The sequence below is a fragment of the Capsicum annuum genome, chromosome 10 (genome assembly GCF_002878395.1).
Source record: "Capsicum annuum cultivar UCD-10X-F1 chromosome 10, UCD10Xv1.1, whole genome shotgun sequence".
Taxonomy (NCBI): Eukaryota; Viridiplantae; Streptophyta; class Magnoliopsida; order Solanales; family Solanaceae; genus Capsicum; species Capsicum annuum.
Window position 1 is genome coordinate 106,484,174 of NC_061120.1, and position 19,587 is coordinate 106,503,760.

General features: G+C 34.5%; 1 protein-coding gene across 1 annotated transcript; it reads right to left on the reverse strand.

The window, feature by feature from the left end:
* Positions 1-270: 270 nt before the first annotated feature.
* LOC124887767 (GATA transcription factor 24-like) lies at positions 271-2,546 on the reverse strand. Its single transcript, XM_047397687.1, has 3 exons — positions 2,400-2,546; positions 535-606; positions 271-456 (listed from the first exon to the last, which is right to left on the reverse strand). Exons 1-3 carry the CDS (start codon positions 2,544-2,546, stop codon positions 271-273), a joined length of 405 nt encoding a protein of 134 aa, XP_047253643.1.
* Positions 2,547-19,587: the final 17,041 nt, after the last annotated feature.

Genomic DNA, 19,587 nt, shown 5'->3' on the forward strand with positions numbered 1-19,587 from the left:
ATTATTCTATGAAGTGGATATTCATAGATGAACATGTTGTGCTTAGCAGATGGAAATAGTTTATTAACATTTCAGGCAGTTTTTTGTTCTCACACACTCCATCACTTTGCTATGTAGAGCAACAAGAAGTGATGAATGTAAAGAATTAAATAAGAGTTTTAATACTCCTATTCCAACTAAATTAGACGTAAGTACAATTAGAGACATAACAAAAATTGGTGGGGACGACTAGTGATTAGCCATGGTACATCAAACATGGCAGAATTTCATTTAACCAACACTTCCAACATGATTTTTAAGGAAATAAACGAAGTTGTATTGCCGAAGTGTAACTTCCTTCTGAACAGTATATCGGATCTTTTTATCAAAACATCTTTCTTTCCTTTTTTCCCTAAAATGACTCAAAGAACCCGCCCTTTGCGGTTGATTCAATCTTCCAGGACCTCCAATTGAAGCCTATGGATATTGCAAAAGAAGAACCATAAGTGATTGCAAACCAGCAGAACACCTCAGGTAGGAAGTAAAAATACAAACGCTATGACTCTGGGAAGCCATCTTAACAGTAGGGACTTCATATCCCCCCAACAGCAGCAGCACTGCCTGAACCTGAAAATCAATCGAGACCAAAAACAAAAATTATCCCTCCATATAGTGAATTTCTTAAAGACGAAATTATTCACAATTCCAACAAAAGAGGACCTAATTAAAGCTAAAAAGATCATAGAATATTCATTTAGCTAACGTCAACGGGATTGAGGCATAATTGATACCAAGATTGATTCATCACAATTCTAGTTGATAAACAGACAGTCATGTGAACAAACTAAGCCAGCTCAAAGTGGACCCATCGCCATTAAATTTTGAAAGTTAAAGAGTAACTCCTGTATTTGGAAAAGCAAAAACCTTGGTTTGCTTCAAAGGCTAATGAACTTTCTATACCAACTCATCATACATGTACAACCAAATCTTAGAAATTAACAGTTCCTGAGTCTTGAATCCCCTCAATTACAAATGCAACACCAACTACACTCAATCCCAAGCTAGTTACAATTGGTCATAAGGATCCTTTATATCCATTTTGCTTCGTTTGGACATATTTATTCCATTAAAGTAGATATTTTCCTGGAGATATGTGTCTTAGAGCTTCCAACAAAACCTATATTCTTTTAGTCATTGTGGAAACCATGTAATGTTATCCATGAATATACCTAGCAAAGGCCTTATTAATAGGAGATATTAATATGATCCATTGTAGGCTCTTTCTAATTGTAGCAATTGTAATAGTTAGTTGGATTCATAAAGTCAGTTGGGAATTAGGCGTGTGTTGCGCACGCGAAGTCCAGAGATCAGTTAGACAGTTAGACATCTGGCTAACAGCTTTTTTTCATGCCAGATTCACAGGAGCCTAGAATTAGGTTTTCCCAATTGTAATGGATTCACTTTTCAGTTGCTGAAGTATTAGAAATTTCTCTCTTTCTCTCTAATCTCGTCCATGGCTTAGTCGCGCTCGAGAGGATCTATTCAAGGGAATTTCATCACTTTGCCTTTTAGGAACACTCATTTCTTTCCATTTCTGTCTTCTCCATTTTTTGGAATACATCATTGGTATCTGAGCCATCTCTTCTCGACACTTGGGTATGGGCGATCGCAATACTATCGTGCAGAAACTACAGACAGAGGTGGATCACCTTAAAGGTTCCATGGACAAAGTCATCAATTTTGTTTATAAGTTACAACAAGCATTGGATGCTAAGTCCACGCATAAGCTATGGAGGAAATCAAGAGAACATTGTTGACCAATTTATCTACGGGAAGAGAAGCACTCCAACCAGAAATTCCAGAGGGGGAAGAGTTTCAGTTGTAGAACAAGGCACACATGAGGGTGATATACTTCCTACTCATGAGTATCATGTTGAATTTCCTATATGCGATGGGAATGACTGAAGGATTGGTTGTATAGGTGAGCAACTCTTTGAGGGCAATGGGACTCCAAATGAGGCAAAGGTGAAATTGGCCTCATGTAAGTTGGAAGGAAGGCCCTGCAATGGCACCATACCTTCATGAAGCACAGGTTACCCAAAGATTTTCCAAGATGTAGTAATATGTTCTATGTCTTTATGCCAGATTTGGGTCAAAATTGTTTGATGACACCATGTGGAATTTTAATGACCTGAGGTAGGAGAGTTCTGTCCAAGAGTATGTTGATATTGTTGATGAGTTTCTCACAAGGGTCGACCTATCTGAAGACTAAGTGGGGAGTTGCATTGTCAGAGGCCTGAAGCCTGAGATTGGATTGACTATAAAGATGCTTGGTCTTAGGTCATTGGCTAAAGCAATTAGCTTGGCTAGGATTCAAGAACAAATATTGGTGGTGCAGAAACAGGTATTTCTCAAAATACTGTCCTGTCCAACCCAAGGAACAGGACCCGAAATGACAGCATAAGTTGATCGCTACTTCCTCCGCCAACTATTTCCGTACCAGGGACATAGAGAGCGTTATGTGGAACACCTTTCATACCATTCAGAGCCCCCGCTGTAACAGCCATGGTACCGTTGGCACCGCCATTGTGGAGCGCGTAGTGGTTATGGTCATCACGAATGTTATGAGAAGAGTCTTCTATCGACTCCACTCCTCCACCACCTACGGCACCGCCGATGTCTTTGTCGTCATCTTCACCGTCGGCGAAATGAGTCTGCTGTTGTTCCTCTCACTCTACTGTTGTGGTCATTGTTTCTCTTATGTATATTGCATCTCTAATCTCTCTCATTTCTCCCCTGAGGAAAACATTAGCAGTTTTGATATTGAAAATTTGGCTATTAAGCCTTTTTAAGTTTGCATTTAGCAAAATATTCAATTCTTTATTTTCTCATTTATTGGACGGATAATAGATTTATCGGACAGATAATAGATTTGTCTATATATTTGTGGGACAGATAATAGATTTGTCGGATGATAATAGATCTGTCTATATATCTGTCGGACAGATAATAAATTTGTCGAATTAATTGTAGGACAGATAATACATCTATCCAAAAAATGGGTCATCTCACTAAATAAAAAAACGTATGATCCATTTAATTAAATAATAGACATAAAATGTCTATTTAACAAAGAATCTCATTTTGATAGTGTGTGTAATAATAGAGCTGAAGATGATGATTGTGTATTAGTAATGATTGCATTAACAAGATTTATAGTAATTATGTTGATATGATTTCTTATATAGTGTAATGTATTAAAAATAATATTTATTATATAATTTTTATAAAATAATATTTATTTATTAAAATATCCTTTCTTACTTTTGTATTCTTTTTTTTTAACAAAATTTTTTTGCCTTTGAAATCTCACCAGCTATTTTTTTAGCAAAAATAAAAATTAAATGGTTAGTAGCGATGAATTTTATCGTTCTTCTGCTGTCACCAGACTTTTTTACAGGTCATGAGCCATCACGACTTTGACGGTGATGTTGTCTGATTTGATGATTTTTAATATTATCGGTGAGTCTATGACCTCAAAATTTTAATGAGGATAAGCTTGACGGTGATGTTGTCTGATTTGATGATTTTTAACATCACCGATGAATCTGTAAACTCAAAATTTAGTGAGGATGAATCTTATTAACATGGCAAAGTATAGAAAAGAAAGAAGAATTTTTTGCAACATAATATCATGAAAAAATAAATTAGAAATTGTAAAAAATGATGGAAAGAGGAACGGAGAAATATTTTGAGGGGTAATAATGTCATTAACCAAATAAATGCATGTATTGAAGTCTTTGTATTACTAACACGTAGAAAATGAGTGGTATTAGTAATACACACCTCAATACACAATAGAGTGTATAACTAATGCTTGTATTAATTATGCATAGACTAAAAAATATATTAAATAAGGTACTAGTACTACACATTAACTAATGCATGCATTATTTTTTCCAATACACTCTACCAAATGACCCCTAAATATTTCATTGAAGTACTTACGCCAATTTGCCAGTTGATTTGGTCTCTAATGTTGAGACTTGAGTAAGAGTTTGACCACTAAAACTAAAAACATATTCACTATATTTGAATTTTTTTAATATTGTGAAAATATGATAATTTTATAAAAATAAAACATGTAAACACTTTTGGTTAAAAATAAATTAAAAAGTACAAGAATGGAATCAAAAATAGTGAAAATGCCTCTTTAAGTATTCGTCTTGAGTTGTTTTCTAAATTCTCAAATACAATTTCAAGTTGTATTTGATTTATCTATGGACAAATAAGTTATAACACCCAAAATTTTGAATTATGATTTGAGTCGTTCTTTGAATGCGTATAGACCTTAATTTGATGATTTCAAATTTGACGTAGGTGTTAAGATCAATTTCTTAGTGTAAAAAGATCTTTGAATACGAATTAAGGTCACAGGGAGCTTCTATCTTAAAGTGAAGTTGAAAACTTCTTTACTATTTGAGTTTTCGTATAAGATTTATTGAAAGTCAACTCCAAACAAACATAACTCCTAAAATATGAAGAGTTTTGTGGCCCAAGACCCACTAAAAAAAGGTCTTTGAGTTCTTCAATGACATCAATCGTTCATTAATTTGATTCCAAACTAGAAATTTGTGATCATTTTACCAAAAGGTAGTGAGCTAACCATCGCATTGGAATTCTTATGTGAATTGATTTGTGGCCGCAAACCCTTTTTTGCATTCGCGAACCCACCATGGGAAATTAAGAAGCCATATGTGGGCAATTATGCGACTGCAAACCATTGTTTAAGGTCCGCACAAGGCTCAACGAAAAATTTTCTCCAGCATTGTAATTAGGGGCTTTTGGTCCTTTCTTTAATCTAAATCGTCGCCCACCATTCTAAAACCTCTTACTTTTATATTTACCCTAATATGATTAAAAACATCCTCTTATGGTTTCAAATATTCATGGTTTAAGAAAGATCAAGTTAGGCTTCAAATCTAAAAGGTTCTTCCTAGTAGTTAATCTTCGAGGTATGTAATAACAACACCTTTTATAAGGAACTCCACTCTTTTCCATGATTGATTCTTAGTTCACATTAAGTTCATGATTTAAAGTAGGGTTTCAAATTTGGATCTTTCTAAGTATTGTTCTGATCATTGTTATAACTTTCTTGAATATTCCTTGAGTATTACTGCTAATTTCATGGGTAGAGTCTTTCCTAAGATTGAATCTCATGACATGTCTACCAGTTTTATCCACATAAAGTTCATGAGTAAGATTGATGTTATTGAAAGTTTATTTCATATTTTCGTGAGATCTATAATATCTTAAGTTTACTTGAATAGTTTAAAAATTTTGTAAATTCATAAAAAGATTATGAGAACTCTTATGCATAATATCATGGCTTAAAACAACCAGAAAATTATTGTATCTTTAAAAGTAAAAACAAAGTTATAATGATTTAGAGATAAGGCTCACAAAGATAGATATGTTCATGGTACGATATTTTGAGTAAAGCATGATTTAACAAATTTTTTTAAAGATTTATAATATGAGCATATAATATAATTTACGAGGATTATTTAGTATTGAGATGGATATGTGTAATGATCCTTCAGGTCATTTTCCATATTTATTCTTATCTTCACAGGTTGAGTTTCTTCATAGCTTCCCCAAGTCATTTATGATTTTCTAGGACCGACGGTTCGATTACTGGGTAGTTCGTTTGATTTTTAGAGCCAATTCCCTATTTAGAAGTCTTACAGGTTCCAAATGGCCACAGGGAGAAAACTTTAGTGAGACGATCTATGATGCAAATTTTAACTGTGCCAACAGATCGAAATATCGATTTTAGTAAAGGTATACCTTTAGTTCGGGTGTCAATGCATCCAAGCTCATTACGACCTATTGGCAGAAAGTTGAAAATTGGAAAGAATTGGTGTGGGACCCACTTTTAATTGAAATAACCTCGGATGGAAAATCCAACTTCTCCATCATGTTCGAAATATCAAATTTAGGATAGGGAGTTCCTTGATTCAGTTCCCAAGGCTCCCAAACTTATTTTAGGATATTGAGCATATTTTTATAAAAATGAGGAAAATATACGTGTGAGCCCCACTTTTTGCCTAAACGATCTCCTATATAAGTTTTGATGATTCCTATAGATTTGAAATGTGGTTTACACTTAAAATTCACTATTGGATCATTTAATTTGGATTCCTAATGAGTTTGGAGGGTCAAAAACTTATTTTTCAATTTGTTGTCATCTGGTGCAACCACGATTGCGGGAGCGCGATTGCGGTTGGTGTGGCCACGCAACAGTACCTGAGAACCTATAGGGCTTATATAAAGTTCCCAATACACGTTTGAGGCATTTCCCTTTTACTATTTAAACTTACGAACCCCAAAATAAGTGTAATAACTCAAAATTGGTCCTACGAAGTGACTTGGGAGCTTAATTATCATCTTGTATCTCGATTATCTTCAAGATTAACATAAGAATTCCTTGAATTCATGTTTGAATTTCCTAGTTTGGATCCCAAACTCCAATTTAGCTTAGGGCTTGATTTTAGTCCAAAGAATGCTTAATTTTCATCCATTTTTTGAGGGTTATGATTCCTTGTTCATGTGTAAACATTTGGTTGGCCTCGGAAACTCATTTTTTGTATGCGGGACCAACTTGGGTTTTTGGTGTCATTTTTGGACCTGAAGCATAATAGTACAATATGGGTATCATTAGACTCATATTAATAAGTAGATTATGATTTTGTTAGTGTGATGGCACTTTGGGGATTTTGAAGAAAAGTTGAATATATGGTGCATGATTTGGGATTTAGCAGTTCAGCTTTGAGGTAGGCTTCTGTGTACTCTTCTTCATGGATGATGTATGATATTTATTGTGTGTGAATGTGAATGTCAAGATTGATTTTGGATAGAATGACTTAGTATTGAATATATATATAAGTTCGGGGATTAAATTAGGGTTTTGACCTGTATTTTAAATTACTTAAATCTCTTTTAGAATCTTATTTCCTTCTCCCTAGTATTTAAGTGTGATTGGTATAGTTAGCCTTTTTTTGGGATAGTATGGTAGTCTTGAACCCTTAAGTTGGGTATAGTTGACTTGAGTACCCTTGTTTCTAGTCGAAGTTGCTATCTTAGGCTTGAATATGGCTTATTTGACATCTAGAAAAACTAGATACCTTAGACTAGTTTGTGGCATAGTATTCCTAATTATGAAAATTATGGATTAGAAGTGGGATCATTCGATCCACTTAGGACTAAGATTGTGTTAAGTCTTGTGGACTTAGTTGTGGATTTTAGACATAGATGAGGCTAGTAAACATTAGAATAAGGTTACTTCATAACTTGGTAACTTGTATTGATGTTCTCGGATTGTAGCTTGTGAGTTATGGTTATGATACTCCTTGTGGAAGTGATATTGGACATTTAGAGATGATATTCCTTCTATATAAGTTATGTGGCGTATAGAGATGTTATTTTCTCTTAGACTTGATGATTGGCCTATAAAGATGTTATTTCCACGAAGACTTGATGATTGGCCTATAGAGTTGATATTTCCTTTAGTCATGATTGTTGGGCCTATAGAGACAATGTTCCTCTTGGACATATAAATTGGCCTAAAGAAGAGATATTCCCCATTATCATGATGCATGACCTATTGATATAAGATATCCTAGAGATGATTACATGCTTATTGATATTATGCCTCTTATATGAAAGATGCCTCCTATATGTGAGATGAATATATATAGACTGTGGATTATAAATATGATTATTGATATGAGTTTTAAATATGAATATGGGCCTAAGGCCATGATTGTGATATTGAGATTATTTGGGCTAAATTAATAAGCCAAGGGATGTATTATGACATTTATTGAATATTCGAGAAGTGTTTGTCATTATAAGTGATGTGATTAAAGTTTATGAATATGAATATATTTATGTTTGTATACACATCTCTCCGGTATGGGGCAGAGAAAAATGCAGTATGATGCTTATTATTCCACTGATAAAATACTGGTGCTAGCATGTATAGTTTTGGTACATTCATGATTATTATATCAGTAATTGATGTGATTATAGTTGAAATACGATCTTATGAATATTCTTCCTAATTAAGGATTGAGCTAAGTGGTAGCTAGGTGTTTTTTAGGTGGCTATAGTACTTGATGGCTAGAAATCTAATGTACTAGTTAATGAACTTTGCTTAGTTGAGATATGGTAACTAGAGATGATTGATACATAGAATATAATGATGTTGATAGTTGATAAATGAGGATTAGTTGGTAAATAATTGTTAGTTAATGAAGGATCCTATTTAATAAAGAATGGTTAGATGATAAATGGTACACTGTTATCTATTATGATTAATAGATACAGTATGATTAGTTGATAATAATGAATGATGGATAAATGACGATTTTGGTCTAGTGATGAACCTTGACTAGATGTTAGATGTTGGATATTTAATAAATAGTGGTTATTTGCTATCCCGTGAGTAAGGATAATGTTTAGGCTAATAACTAGAGGTTATGTAATGACTAGTGAACTATTGATTCTATCATAATAAATGTTGGTTAACAAATAACAAGTAGTTGGAAAGTATTAAATAGATAGATATTCTATGGTGATATGATTCTATTTATAAGTATTTTAGTGTATGATATTCGGTAAGAATTATTGTGATGATATTGATACCCGTCAAGGCCAGAGGATATATTGTGATGATATTGATACCCGACAAAGCTAGAGGATACATTATGATGATATTGATACACAGCGAGGTTGGAGGATACAGTTGTAATGATGCTCATACTCGACAAGGCCGGAGGTTATATTGATGATATGTTGATACTCGGAAAGATCGGAGGATATATTTATGATTGTTGATACCCAATAATGTCAAAGGATATATTGGTGGTTGTTGATACCCGATAAGACCGGAGGATATATTGATGATATGTTGATACCCGATAAGGTCAGAGGATATATTGATGATATGTTAATTCCTGGTAAGGCTGAAGGATACTATTGATGATGTGTTGATACTGATAAGGCCGAAGGATGATTATGATGCTGATTTTTCCTAATGAGGACAGTTATGATGAGTTCGGATATTGATTATCTACTTTGCATTCCTTCCTGCATACGCATCGCCTAATATTAGTATGCACCTATATTTATCTGTCGGTATGGAACAGTTGCATAAATATAGGTGAAGAATATACCTTGTGTTATTGTATGTTGATTAGACCTTTCGAGCCTGGGGCGGTAGGGGTATGCATAGGGTTTCTAGGTATTTAGTTGTCCAGAGTAGCCGGTTATTCACGCTGTTATTGATATTGTTGTTATCATTTTTATGATTATTATTATGGTTAGCTTTTGACAGATTGGTCATTTATTTGGTATCGGGATTTGAGGTATGTTTTCGGCATCTCCTATCTTATGATTGCATTATTATGCATGATTATTTCATGTCTAGCCATGTGTATTAGAAACCATGAGTATGATAGTATTTAAATCCTTATAGTGTTGTAATGAGGTATTAAAATGAGAACAGGATGATATAGGTTATGCTTTGAGATGATCTCATGTTTATATGTATATATACCTATATATATCTTGCTATATAAAGCTATGATACTATCGTATATTCCTTCTTTCATTATTTATATTGTTGTTTCTTCGCCTTGTGTATTACTATATATCTTTCTTTTGTTCATCGTTTGTATTGTCGTTTCTTCACCTTGTATATTACTATATATCTTTCTTTTGTTCTTTATTCATATATTGACATGGGATATATGGTATAGCATTGACATATATTGAATGTAGCTGGAATAAGATTGTTCACCCTAATACTTTCTTAGTTTTATTATGTTAGACTCTTGGATATGAACAAGATAGTTGTTCCTTATTATCTCATTGACTTGTCATATGATTTCTGGACTCTTGGGTGTAGTTTCCATTCTGTTTGTATGATAAATATATCTGCTTTATCTTTGGAGCTCAATTGGAAGTAGCATACTGAGTACCATTCATTTAGTAATCATATTACATTTCTGCATCCTGCAGATCATAGTACGGGGTATCGCCATTGATGTGTGCATCGTGTTGAGCAGCCCTGGTTCAGAGACTTAGAGTGAGCTCCTAATGTTTGGAGTATTACTTATCTCTTTCTTATGTATTAGACTAGCCTCTAAGTTATATTCAGAGATAAGTTGTATCATTGTGTTTCTCTTGATATTTCACCTTTGTACTATTTTTATGTTAGAAGCTCTTGTACTGATACCACCAGGTTTTGGGATTCTTCTATGTATTGATCTTTATTTTATATATTCCGCATTCTTTTTCTTATATTATTTAGTAGTTATTACTAGTCGTTCCAGAATACGGGTTGGCTTACCTACTAGTGGATTATAGTAGGTGCTATCATGACATGAGAAATTGGGTCATGACAATATGAGTCAGAGATACCATACCTGAAGACTACATTTCCATCATAGGATAGGAGCATCCATAGTTATGACAACTCTTTATTTTGCCTCCAGACTCAGTCTTTAATCCATAAGTTATGTCGCGTCTTATTCCTAGCAAGGTGTAGGATGACTCTTCTCAATGTGGGAAAGACATTGAACTTCATATTGTTCACATAGTGTATGTCGGTTAAGAGAAACTTCCTCAACTTTGAAAGACTTAATATTTGCTCTATTTACTATTTGGTTCAAAATCGGTATGGGCATTATGCGAAATCTAATAGTTTACAAACCATGGAGATGATAAATCAGATGACAAAAAAAAAGCATAGTAATAACATATTATTGATAGGATTTGGCCAATTGGCTAAGCTAATTGAAAAACCATATAATCTATTAAGAGAAAATCTCCTTATAAACTAATTATTTTGAGGACTACATTGTTGATGCTATTGTGTTATGGAATAATAAGAAGGATCATCAATTTATAGAGGTACAAAACCTTTCCTCCAATAAAAAGGTTAGCCAAATATGAAAGAAAATTATATTTTTTCTTTTAAGAAAAGTAAAAACAGTTATGGTAATACTTTGATTTTCTTTCAATAGAAAATTAAAACTCAAATATATAAGAAAATCAGAAGAGAAATCGTAGAAAAATCTTCGCTTTTTGGCTTGATTTTCTTAACAATTGATCTGCCTTCATGATATAATAAAAAAATGCCTCTAGACCTTTTTATGATATGATTATGAAGCAAGAGGTGTTTTAAGACCCCTTATTGCTATCAAAAAGGTGCCATGAGATGGTGATTACATTCAAGAAGGGTCACGGGGCCTTAGAGGTCCAAAGGAGGAAAAAAAGAGCTTGGAGAGGCCATGGAAGCACCTGTGTATGCAGGTGGATGAGACGCAACCATAGATGGCTATTTTGGCCCTTCTAGAGTCATCTGCATCGCCACATGCTTGACAGATCAAAGATCTTTATGGGCATATTCCCAATTTGATTAAGTGGGTCACTTATAGACCCATAACTGTAATAATTATCCTTTCTCTATAAATAGTAGTTTTTCTTTCAGTTTTAGACTAACTTTGATGCTAATGAACAATTATACTCTTGTGAGTGTGAGTGAGCTTGGATTATCTTTCATTGAATTTTCATTTGAAAACATTAGTTGCTTGGAAATTTGATTTCTTTGTGTTATATGTAAGATTTCAGTGCTTTTAAGGATATCTGGATTGAGTATTAGGTTTTGATATAATCTTTATTTGCCTTTCAATTCATTCTTTATATATATATATATATTTGTTTGCTTCATCTATCTTTTATTTTCGATTTCTTTGTATCGTAGTGTATTCTCATTTTAGTAGTCTTACTCTTATCATTTGGTATCAGAGTCAGGCTTAGGCTTAGATTCATTCTACGATTCTAGCCTTGGGATAGTTACCTTAGAAATATTAACAAAAATAGTCAAAACGTTTTTAGCAAAATCCAAAAATACTTTTGTATTTTTGAATCCTATTTGTAGTTTCTATACTAAATTTGGTTGCTTCTTGTATATTTGAGGTTGGATCTTGAGTTATTGGTGTGTTTGGAAGAGATTTGAGGAAGACCTCTATTATTTAGCTTGAACTTACAAAAAGAGAAGTGGGTCTTTAGATCTTGTTGATTTGGTATAGATTTGAGGGCTAAAATTTATAGAAAAGTGTTTCTCACGTTGAAAGGACCCTAGATCTGAATTTCTTTGAAATTCCAGGTCAAAATGAACTAGTTTTGAAGTTTGGTGTTCTTCGTATACTTGAAGAAATTAGTATCTTCAAGAGGAAGATTCATCAAAAAAGTATTGTTTGATTCAAGACAAAAAAATGAAAAAGAACTAAAAGTTGTTTGTATAAAGTAATATCCAAAAAAAGGGGAATATTATTGAATTAGGAGTACAAAAGGACCCACAAAAGGATAAAATTCAGAGGTATAAGCTGAGCTGCATAGGAGCACCTGCCCACAAAGGTTAGCCACATGCAACCGTAGATCACCAATGCAGGTGACTTCAGGTTTACTAGAAAGTGACAAGTGAAGGCTATATTGATATGGGATAAATGATCATCTTATCTTTTGATGACATCTTTGGAGGCCAATACATAGAGGTTCAAGACTTGGTCACCTCGAGAATACGAAAACATGCATGGAGGACCCATTTTGAGCATACCATACTTCAAGGCCGTGAGTGAAAGATTGCTTGGAGCATTGAAGACTTGAGGACTCACGACTTTGGGCACTTAACATCTTATGGTTTTGGAGTCATATTCCTTAAGGACATTTTGATCTCTTCACTTTGCCCAAAATGCACTCCATGGCCACCCCTATCATTAAGGGTAGTGTAGTTATTTTGTTTCCTTTTGTAATATACTATAAATAGGATATTTTAGGTCTGCTCTTATTAGTTGTTTATTGATAAAAATTTAAGACATTGAAAATCCTCTCTCTTGAGAGTAGACCACCTTAGTGTAGTTCTTAGTTAGGGCTTGTATTGGCCATTGTAGTTTAGGGCTAGGAAAAGCTAATATTGTTCTTTGCTTAGAAATGGTGGATCTTGAGGTGAGTTGATTCCATTGGCGGTCACCATAACAGTGTGTTGTTGTTGTTACATTCATGAGGGTTTTTTTAGTTTAATATACTCTTTAGTTCCTAATCTTTGTAATAATCCATGTCTCACTGTCTATTTTTACCTTTATTGCAATTGTGTTAGTGTTTGTATCTTGTAATCATTTGTTCTTTTTGAATCCGAATCTTTTGTTCATTGTGTCCATCCTGTTCTTGTTGTATTAGAGTTGTTTTGGTGTTAAAAAATCTTGTAAACTCGTGATATTTGTGTTGTTGTTGTTGGCTGAAACTAGCACTCAAAGGGGTGCTCGGGTTGCTCTTAATTTATGGACCATTTTGTGTAGCTTTTGTGCCTTCCATGGTCTTTCTTGTATCATTTGGTATCAGAACTACGTAGTTGAGGGAGATTACGGAGGCTATGAAAATATCCATGAGAAAAACTTGGGCAAATTTGAGAGTTACGATTTTGAGGGATAAAATAGGGTGAATGAAATACCTAGTGATTATTGTGAATTTGGAGATGATGTAGGACCTCGGGATAGATCTTATGATGATGTTGGGGAATGCGAGAAGTCTTACACTTCTCACTCTGAACCTAGATTTGATGTTAGGTATAACCTTTTCGTTCACAAATATTATAAGAGGTATGATGAGAGTACACGTGAGGAGTGTGAAGATTCATAACCTCTACCTTGTAGTACTTCTTATCAAGGTCTATAAAGTGTGAATAGTTATACTAGCTCTAGTGAAGGTTGTCCAATGAGAAGAAGAGGGTATGCATCTCCAAAACCAAGGGGTACTCATGTGCCTTACAATGTTGATCCGAGAAGAAGTGTACACTCCGAAAAGTTGACCATTTGTGGGATACCGGGCTGCCTTGTTGTGTTAAATGATAGGTACTAAGAAAATACATCCTTCCATCCATGGTTGACTACTTAGGGTTATTTCGTGAGCCTTTACTTGTTTCATACTTCTTGGACGGGATTAAGCTTTTCGAGAGGGTCAAAGTTGTCTTCTCCCAATTTTAATACCATAAGGGGGTGTGGTATGATATTATTTCATTGACATATGGTCATGTATGCTTAGGTACCAATTGGTTTGCACAATATACAGTTCCAAATATACAAAATTAGCCTAATATTATAAGATACCGGTGGGGAAATCACCTCGTAACATACATGGTACCTGAGCCGCGAAGCACAGTGAATACCTACTCCAATCCGAAAGGTTATGATAGACAAAAGATTGAGAGGAGTAAGGGTGTACAAGGTGGTGATCCGAGAATGGAAAAATGAGAGGTTGTGTGGAGTGAAGTGAGGGGATTGCTGCCAAACTGAGCTAGCATTGTTTGTCCTTCTATTTCTAAGGACATTTGTGTAGGTACCGACATGGAAAGTGAAGGATAGAAATGCCAACTTGTGGAGGACCTTCACAACATGGAAAAGGAGAGTCGACTCAAGAACTTCAAGGTAAAATAGCTAACTCTTGCACTTTTATGTATGTGAACGATAATTGTGTGGCTAGTAGCCCATTAAGTGTGAGTAGTAGCTTAATTACTTGTGAGTCTAATGATTCTTTGCCTTTTGTTAATGATGTACATGTTGTGAGTGTGGATACATTAGTTGATCCTATTGATGTACAAATTGACTATTCTTGTAAGATCAATTTATATCCACCTAGTGTTGAAGCCTATATGTTGAATGGAAGTACACTGCTTGTATAATTGGTGTTGATCAACTTATTTGTGAAAATTGTCCACCACTTGAGTATGTGTGCGATGTGATTAATAGAACTCAAGTAAGTGAAGTACTTGAACATGTTGGTTAACAAAAGGGGAGTGAACCCGAGAGCTATTCTTGGGACAATCTTGTGCTTGAAATCTCTTTGAAACTTGATATTAATCTTTTAGAGAGTGATGAATGTGTTTGTTCCAAATCTACCTATGAAATAGATCATGCTATCTTTAGGAATATTTTCTTGTTTGAAGATGATATAAACACTCCTAATAGACCTAGTGGTGAAAATGATGGTATAGATTGCCTTGGAAGCTATAGCCTATATGCTAACCCACTATGGTATGGCAGCATTCCTCCTAAAGATGGAAATCTCTTCTTGGAAGATAAGAGTACTCTTAAGGAAAAATAATGTGTGGTCTTAGAAACTACTTCTCCTTTTACTTTCTGCGACTTTATTGTTGAGAGTACTCATTGTGATAATTGGGAAACTAGTAGTGAGTACACACATAAGGGCACCTTAGTAGAAGTCGACTTGAGTGATACCTTTCTCTACTCTCTATTTACTTTGGATGACATGTATGTTATTGTAGAGAGTATGCCATTTAGTTTGGGTAGAGACCACGGGAAAGAGGAGTGTTGTTTAGACCCGTGTCTATGGCCACTCTCCCCGTTTGACCCTAGTGCCAAATATAGAAATGGTGATGTTTGTGCACCCAACTTATTTCTTGGTCTAAAAATGACAAGAAAAGTGTCACCCTTGGTCATCGTATAACCAAATCCTTCGTACATCTTTCACTGAGTTTTTAATATTTTATTCAAAGGATCCTTGGTTATATTACAAATATGTGCAACCTTGGTATGTTGAGATGATTGTTGTGCTAAACCTAACCCTCATGCCATGAGGAGTTTGTATTTGTTTGTCCTCTCTTCGACTTTACAAGGTTTGGATTCGAGTCCGAATCCTTTTTAAGAAAGAGAGAATGATACGAGATGAATGGCCATCTTATCTTTTGATGACATCTTTGGAGGCCAACACATAGAGGCTCAAGACTTAATCACCTCGAGGATACGAGAAGATGCATGGAGGACCCGTTTTGAGCCTACCATTGAGCATACCATACATCAAGGACTTGAGTGAAAGATTGCTTGGAGCATTGAAGACTTGAGGAATTACGACTTTGGACACTTAATGGCTCACGGTTTTGGATTCATCTTCATTGAGGACATTTTGGTCACTTTACTTCGCCCAAAATGCACTCCATGGCCGCCCCTATCATTAAGGGTAGTGTCCTTTTGTAATATACTATAAATAGGACATTTTAGGTTTTCTCTTATTAGTTACTTAATGATGAAAATATGAGACATTGAAAATACTCTCTCTTGAGAGTAGACCACCTTAGTGTAGTTCTTAGTTATGGCTGGGATTAGCCATTGTAGTTTAGGGCTTGGAAAAGCCAATATTGTTCTTTGTTTGGAAACGGTGGATCTTGAGGTGTGTTGATTCCCTTGGCGGTCATCGTAAGAGTGTGGTATTGTTGTTACATTCATTAGGGGTTTTTGAGTTTAATATACTCTTTATTTCCTAATATTTGTAATAATCTATGTCTCACTATCTATCTTTACCTTTCTTGCAATTGTGTTAGTATTTGTATCTAGAAATCATTTGTTCTTGTTGAATTCGAATCTTGTGTTCATTGTGTTGATCTTGTTCTTGTTGAATTTTTGTTGTTTTGCTGTTAAAACACCTTGTAAACTCATGATGCTTGTGTTGTTGTTGGCCGAAACTAGCACTCAAAGGGGCCCGAGGTTGCTCTTAATTTGTGGAATGTTTTGTGTAGTTTTTGTACCTTCCGTGGCCTTTCTTGTATTTTACATGCTAGAGAAAATGCCACATATAGTCGCACCTTACCCAAACGCATCCTAATCACTCCAAATTAATTTTCACTCAGGTTCCAACATCCTAATTTTTTTATTAATTTTTGATCTCTTTTCTTAATTCTTAAGAACTAATCAACAACAAGTTATTGATCTACTTAGTTGATTAATTAGTCTTAGAGTTTGTTTTCTTTCTTCATCTATTTCTTTTTTGTGCTTTACTCTTTTGTTTTCGTTGTTATTTCTTTATTAAAGTACAATAGTTTGTTTGAGTTATCTTTTCATCTTCAAACAAGAATCCATCTGATCATGAGCCACAATTGACACGATGTCTTCCGTCGAAGTTGAAATGATCTTTCAACGCTAGCGGCGCCTATTGAGAGGAAAACAAAGGTGTGTGCTCTGAGAGATTGTGAGATTAATTTCTTAATGCTAACTTATTTGTATTTCTGTTAGTGTTTCTTTCTACTAGGTACAATGGCTTATAATGATGAAACTCCACAAGTTATGGATAATAATACTTCAAATTCAATCTTAGTTCCTTGAGTCGTAGAATGGAAAACTACTTACAAAAAAAGATGGACAACTTGGAAGGGTTTAAAAGGCAGTTCGGGGCTCACCTTAAGGCTCTCCTTGGGAGGCATATCCAAAAACACCCCGAGGTATTTTGGGTAGGAGAAGGTATCGAAAGGCGAACACCCCAAAATTTTAGGTGTTCGCTTAAGCATTGGGGCGTTTGCCTAAGCGTAAGGAGCAAATTATGTATAAAAAATTGTACTTAAGTAATCAACCCTCACCATCTCGTAACTCGATACACATCCATATACCATATATTGTATTTTAAAAGAGAGCAAAAAAAAGTAAATAACTTGAAAGCTCATCACTATGAGACTTGAAAAGATCTAAAGAAAAAAAGCGACTAGGAAGAAGAAAGTACACCCAGTACCTTCTTACGTAGCATCGTCATTAAAACCCACTGGCACATGCGTTTGAAAGTGTGAGTTTTAAGTCTTCTTTTACTTTTGGTTTGAATATTTAAGTATTTAACAGTCATATATTTTAGTATCAAGTTTAAATTATAGATTTAATAAGAAACAATCATTTCACATTATTGTAAACTTTCTAAGCTTACACCACAACTTGTCTTTTTGAGGACATACAATATTTTATTATATGAAAGTTGATTTTATCTATTAGTTGTATTATGTGGCTTTGGTTAAATTTTTAATTTTTTTGTAGTTTTAAGTACATTTTTCACTTATTTTTTAATATGATTTTGATATAATTTCTTTTTTTTGGTTGATTTATACCTTTCAAAAATATTTATTTACATTATATTAATTTATAAAATATTAAAAATTAAAAGATCCTTGGGGCTTATGCTCCAATGACTCGGGGCTTAGGCCTTGCCTTATACCAGGTAAAACACACCGCCTTACGCTCTGCGTTTAAAAACACTGGTCTAGATTCCAATAACTCCACCCCTGAAAACTATAATGCCTCCACTAGTGGACATGATTGAAACACCTCCACTACCATATCCCCAAAAACCCTTCACTACATGTACCATCCTTATCTACAAACCCAAGATGGGTCACATAAACCACTACCTATTGGCATAACTAAAATCTCATTCATCCACTACAACCCCAATTCAGTCAAGAAGTCCCCCAAAATCAAGCGCCACCTACCCAAATACCCTAAAACCAAGGACTATCCCGAGATCTACTTAACCAAAATCCACCAGCCCACGGTCCATTTAACAAAAAACAACCCATCTAAGTCGAAGATATAGGGAAAGAGAGATATCAAGGAGGAAATAATGCGATAGATAATGTGGCTATGTTTTTGGAATTTGTATAAAATAGGTAAGAAGTTAACAAGGGAGGACATAGAGAATAAGGAGGAATATTTTGTCCCATTTCTATAGAAGAGGAAACTTGGTAAACCAACCCCAAGATCAAGGAGATCAATGGGAACAAGGAGGAAATACGAGTCAAGAACATGGGTCTTAACTCCATCAAGATCACTCTCCTGCCTTCAAAGTAACTAGTGATCCATTAATTTAACTTGATTGGGAAGTACAATGCAATAATATCATCTAATTCAATAAATTTACCTGTCATAATAAAGCCGCTCATGCCATTTCACAATTCAAAGGGTGTGTTTCTACTTGGTGAAAAACCTAAAGGATGTAATGAGAAAGAGATGGTAATCCCGGACTTCTAATTATGATGAATTAGGATTACTTATTAGGGGAAAGTATGTGACAAAAAGGTACAAACAAGAACAACTTACAAAGCTCTATAACTTAAGACAAGGAGGTAAAAGTATGGAAGACTACTATGAAAAATTTCAAAACTTGATCCTTCAACTTGAGATTGTTGAACCCCCAAACCATTGCATAGCTCGGTTGAAAGTAGGGTTTGATTATGACATTGATTTTCAACTAGTATTCCACAAATTTGAGTGAATATAGAACTTTGTCAAAGTGAAAATTGAGGTTAAGAAGAACAACAATGTAAAAAAAGTGTTTCAATAAAGGCTACACACTTTCTAGTTAATTTGGATGGAATAAGAACAAAGATTTTAACAAGTCTTATAACAATAAGCCCGTTTAGAAGGCTATCCCAAGATATCCACCAAAGAATGAAGGTAATCAATACTTAAACACTAATCTTAGAGGTATTTTTTGTTCTAAATACCAAGGTTGTGTAATAAGGAAAGTGAATGTCCCAATCAAAGAAACACTATTTTAGTTGAATGTAATGCATACTTTATTGGATATAAAGTGAACCAAGAATATAGTGGTGAGGATAAAACCCATGAGGGTGAATACTTTAGAGATGAAGGGGAGTTTCCAAAAGATGAAATGGAAATTAGTGTACCCAACAACTTGATGATGAAAGTTCCC

Excerpts from the sequence above, each read along its gene's own strand:
- LOC124887767 (XM_047397687.1), bottom strand. The coding sequence starts at position 2,546 with ATGGCTGTTACAGCGGGGGCTCTGAATGGTATGAAAGGTGTTCCACAT. Across the intron at positions 607-2,399 it reads TCCTTGGGTTGGACAGGACA|GTTCAGGCAGTGCTGCTGCT; the intron begins GTATTTTGAGAA and ends ATTGATTTTCAG. Across the intron at positions 457-534 it reads TGGCTTCCCAGAGTCATAGC|GCTTCAATTGGAGGTCCTGG; the intron begins GTTTGTATTTTT and ends CAATATCCATAG.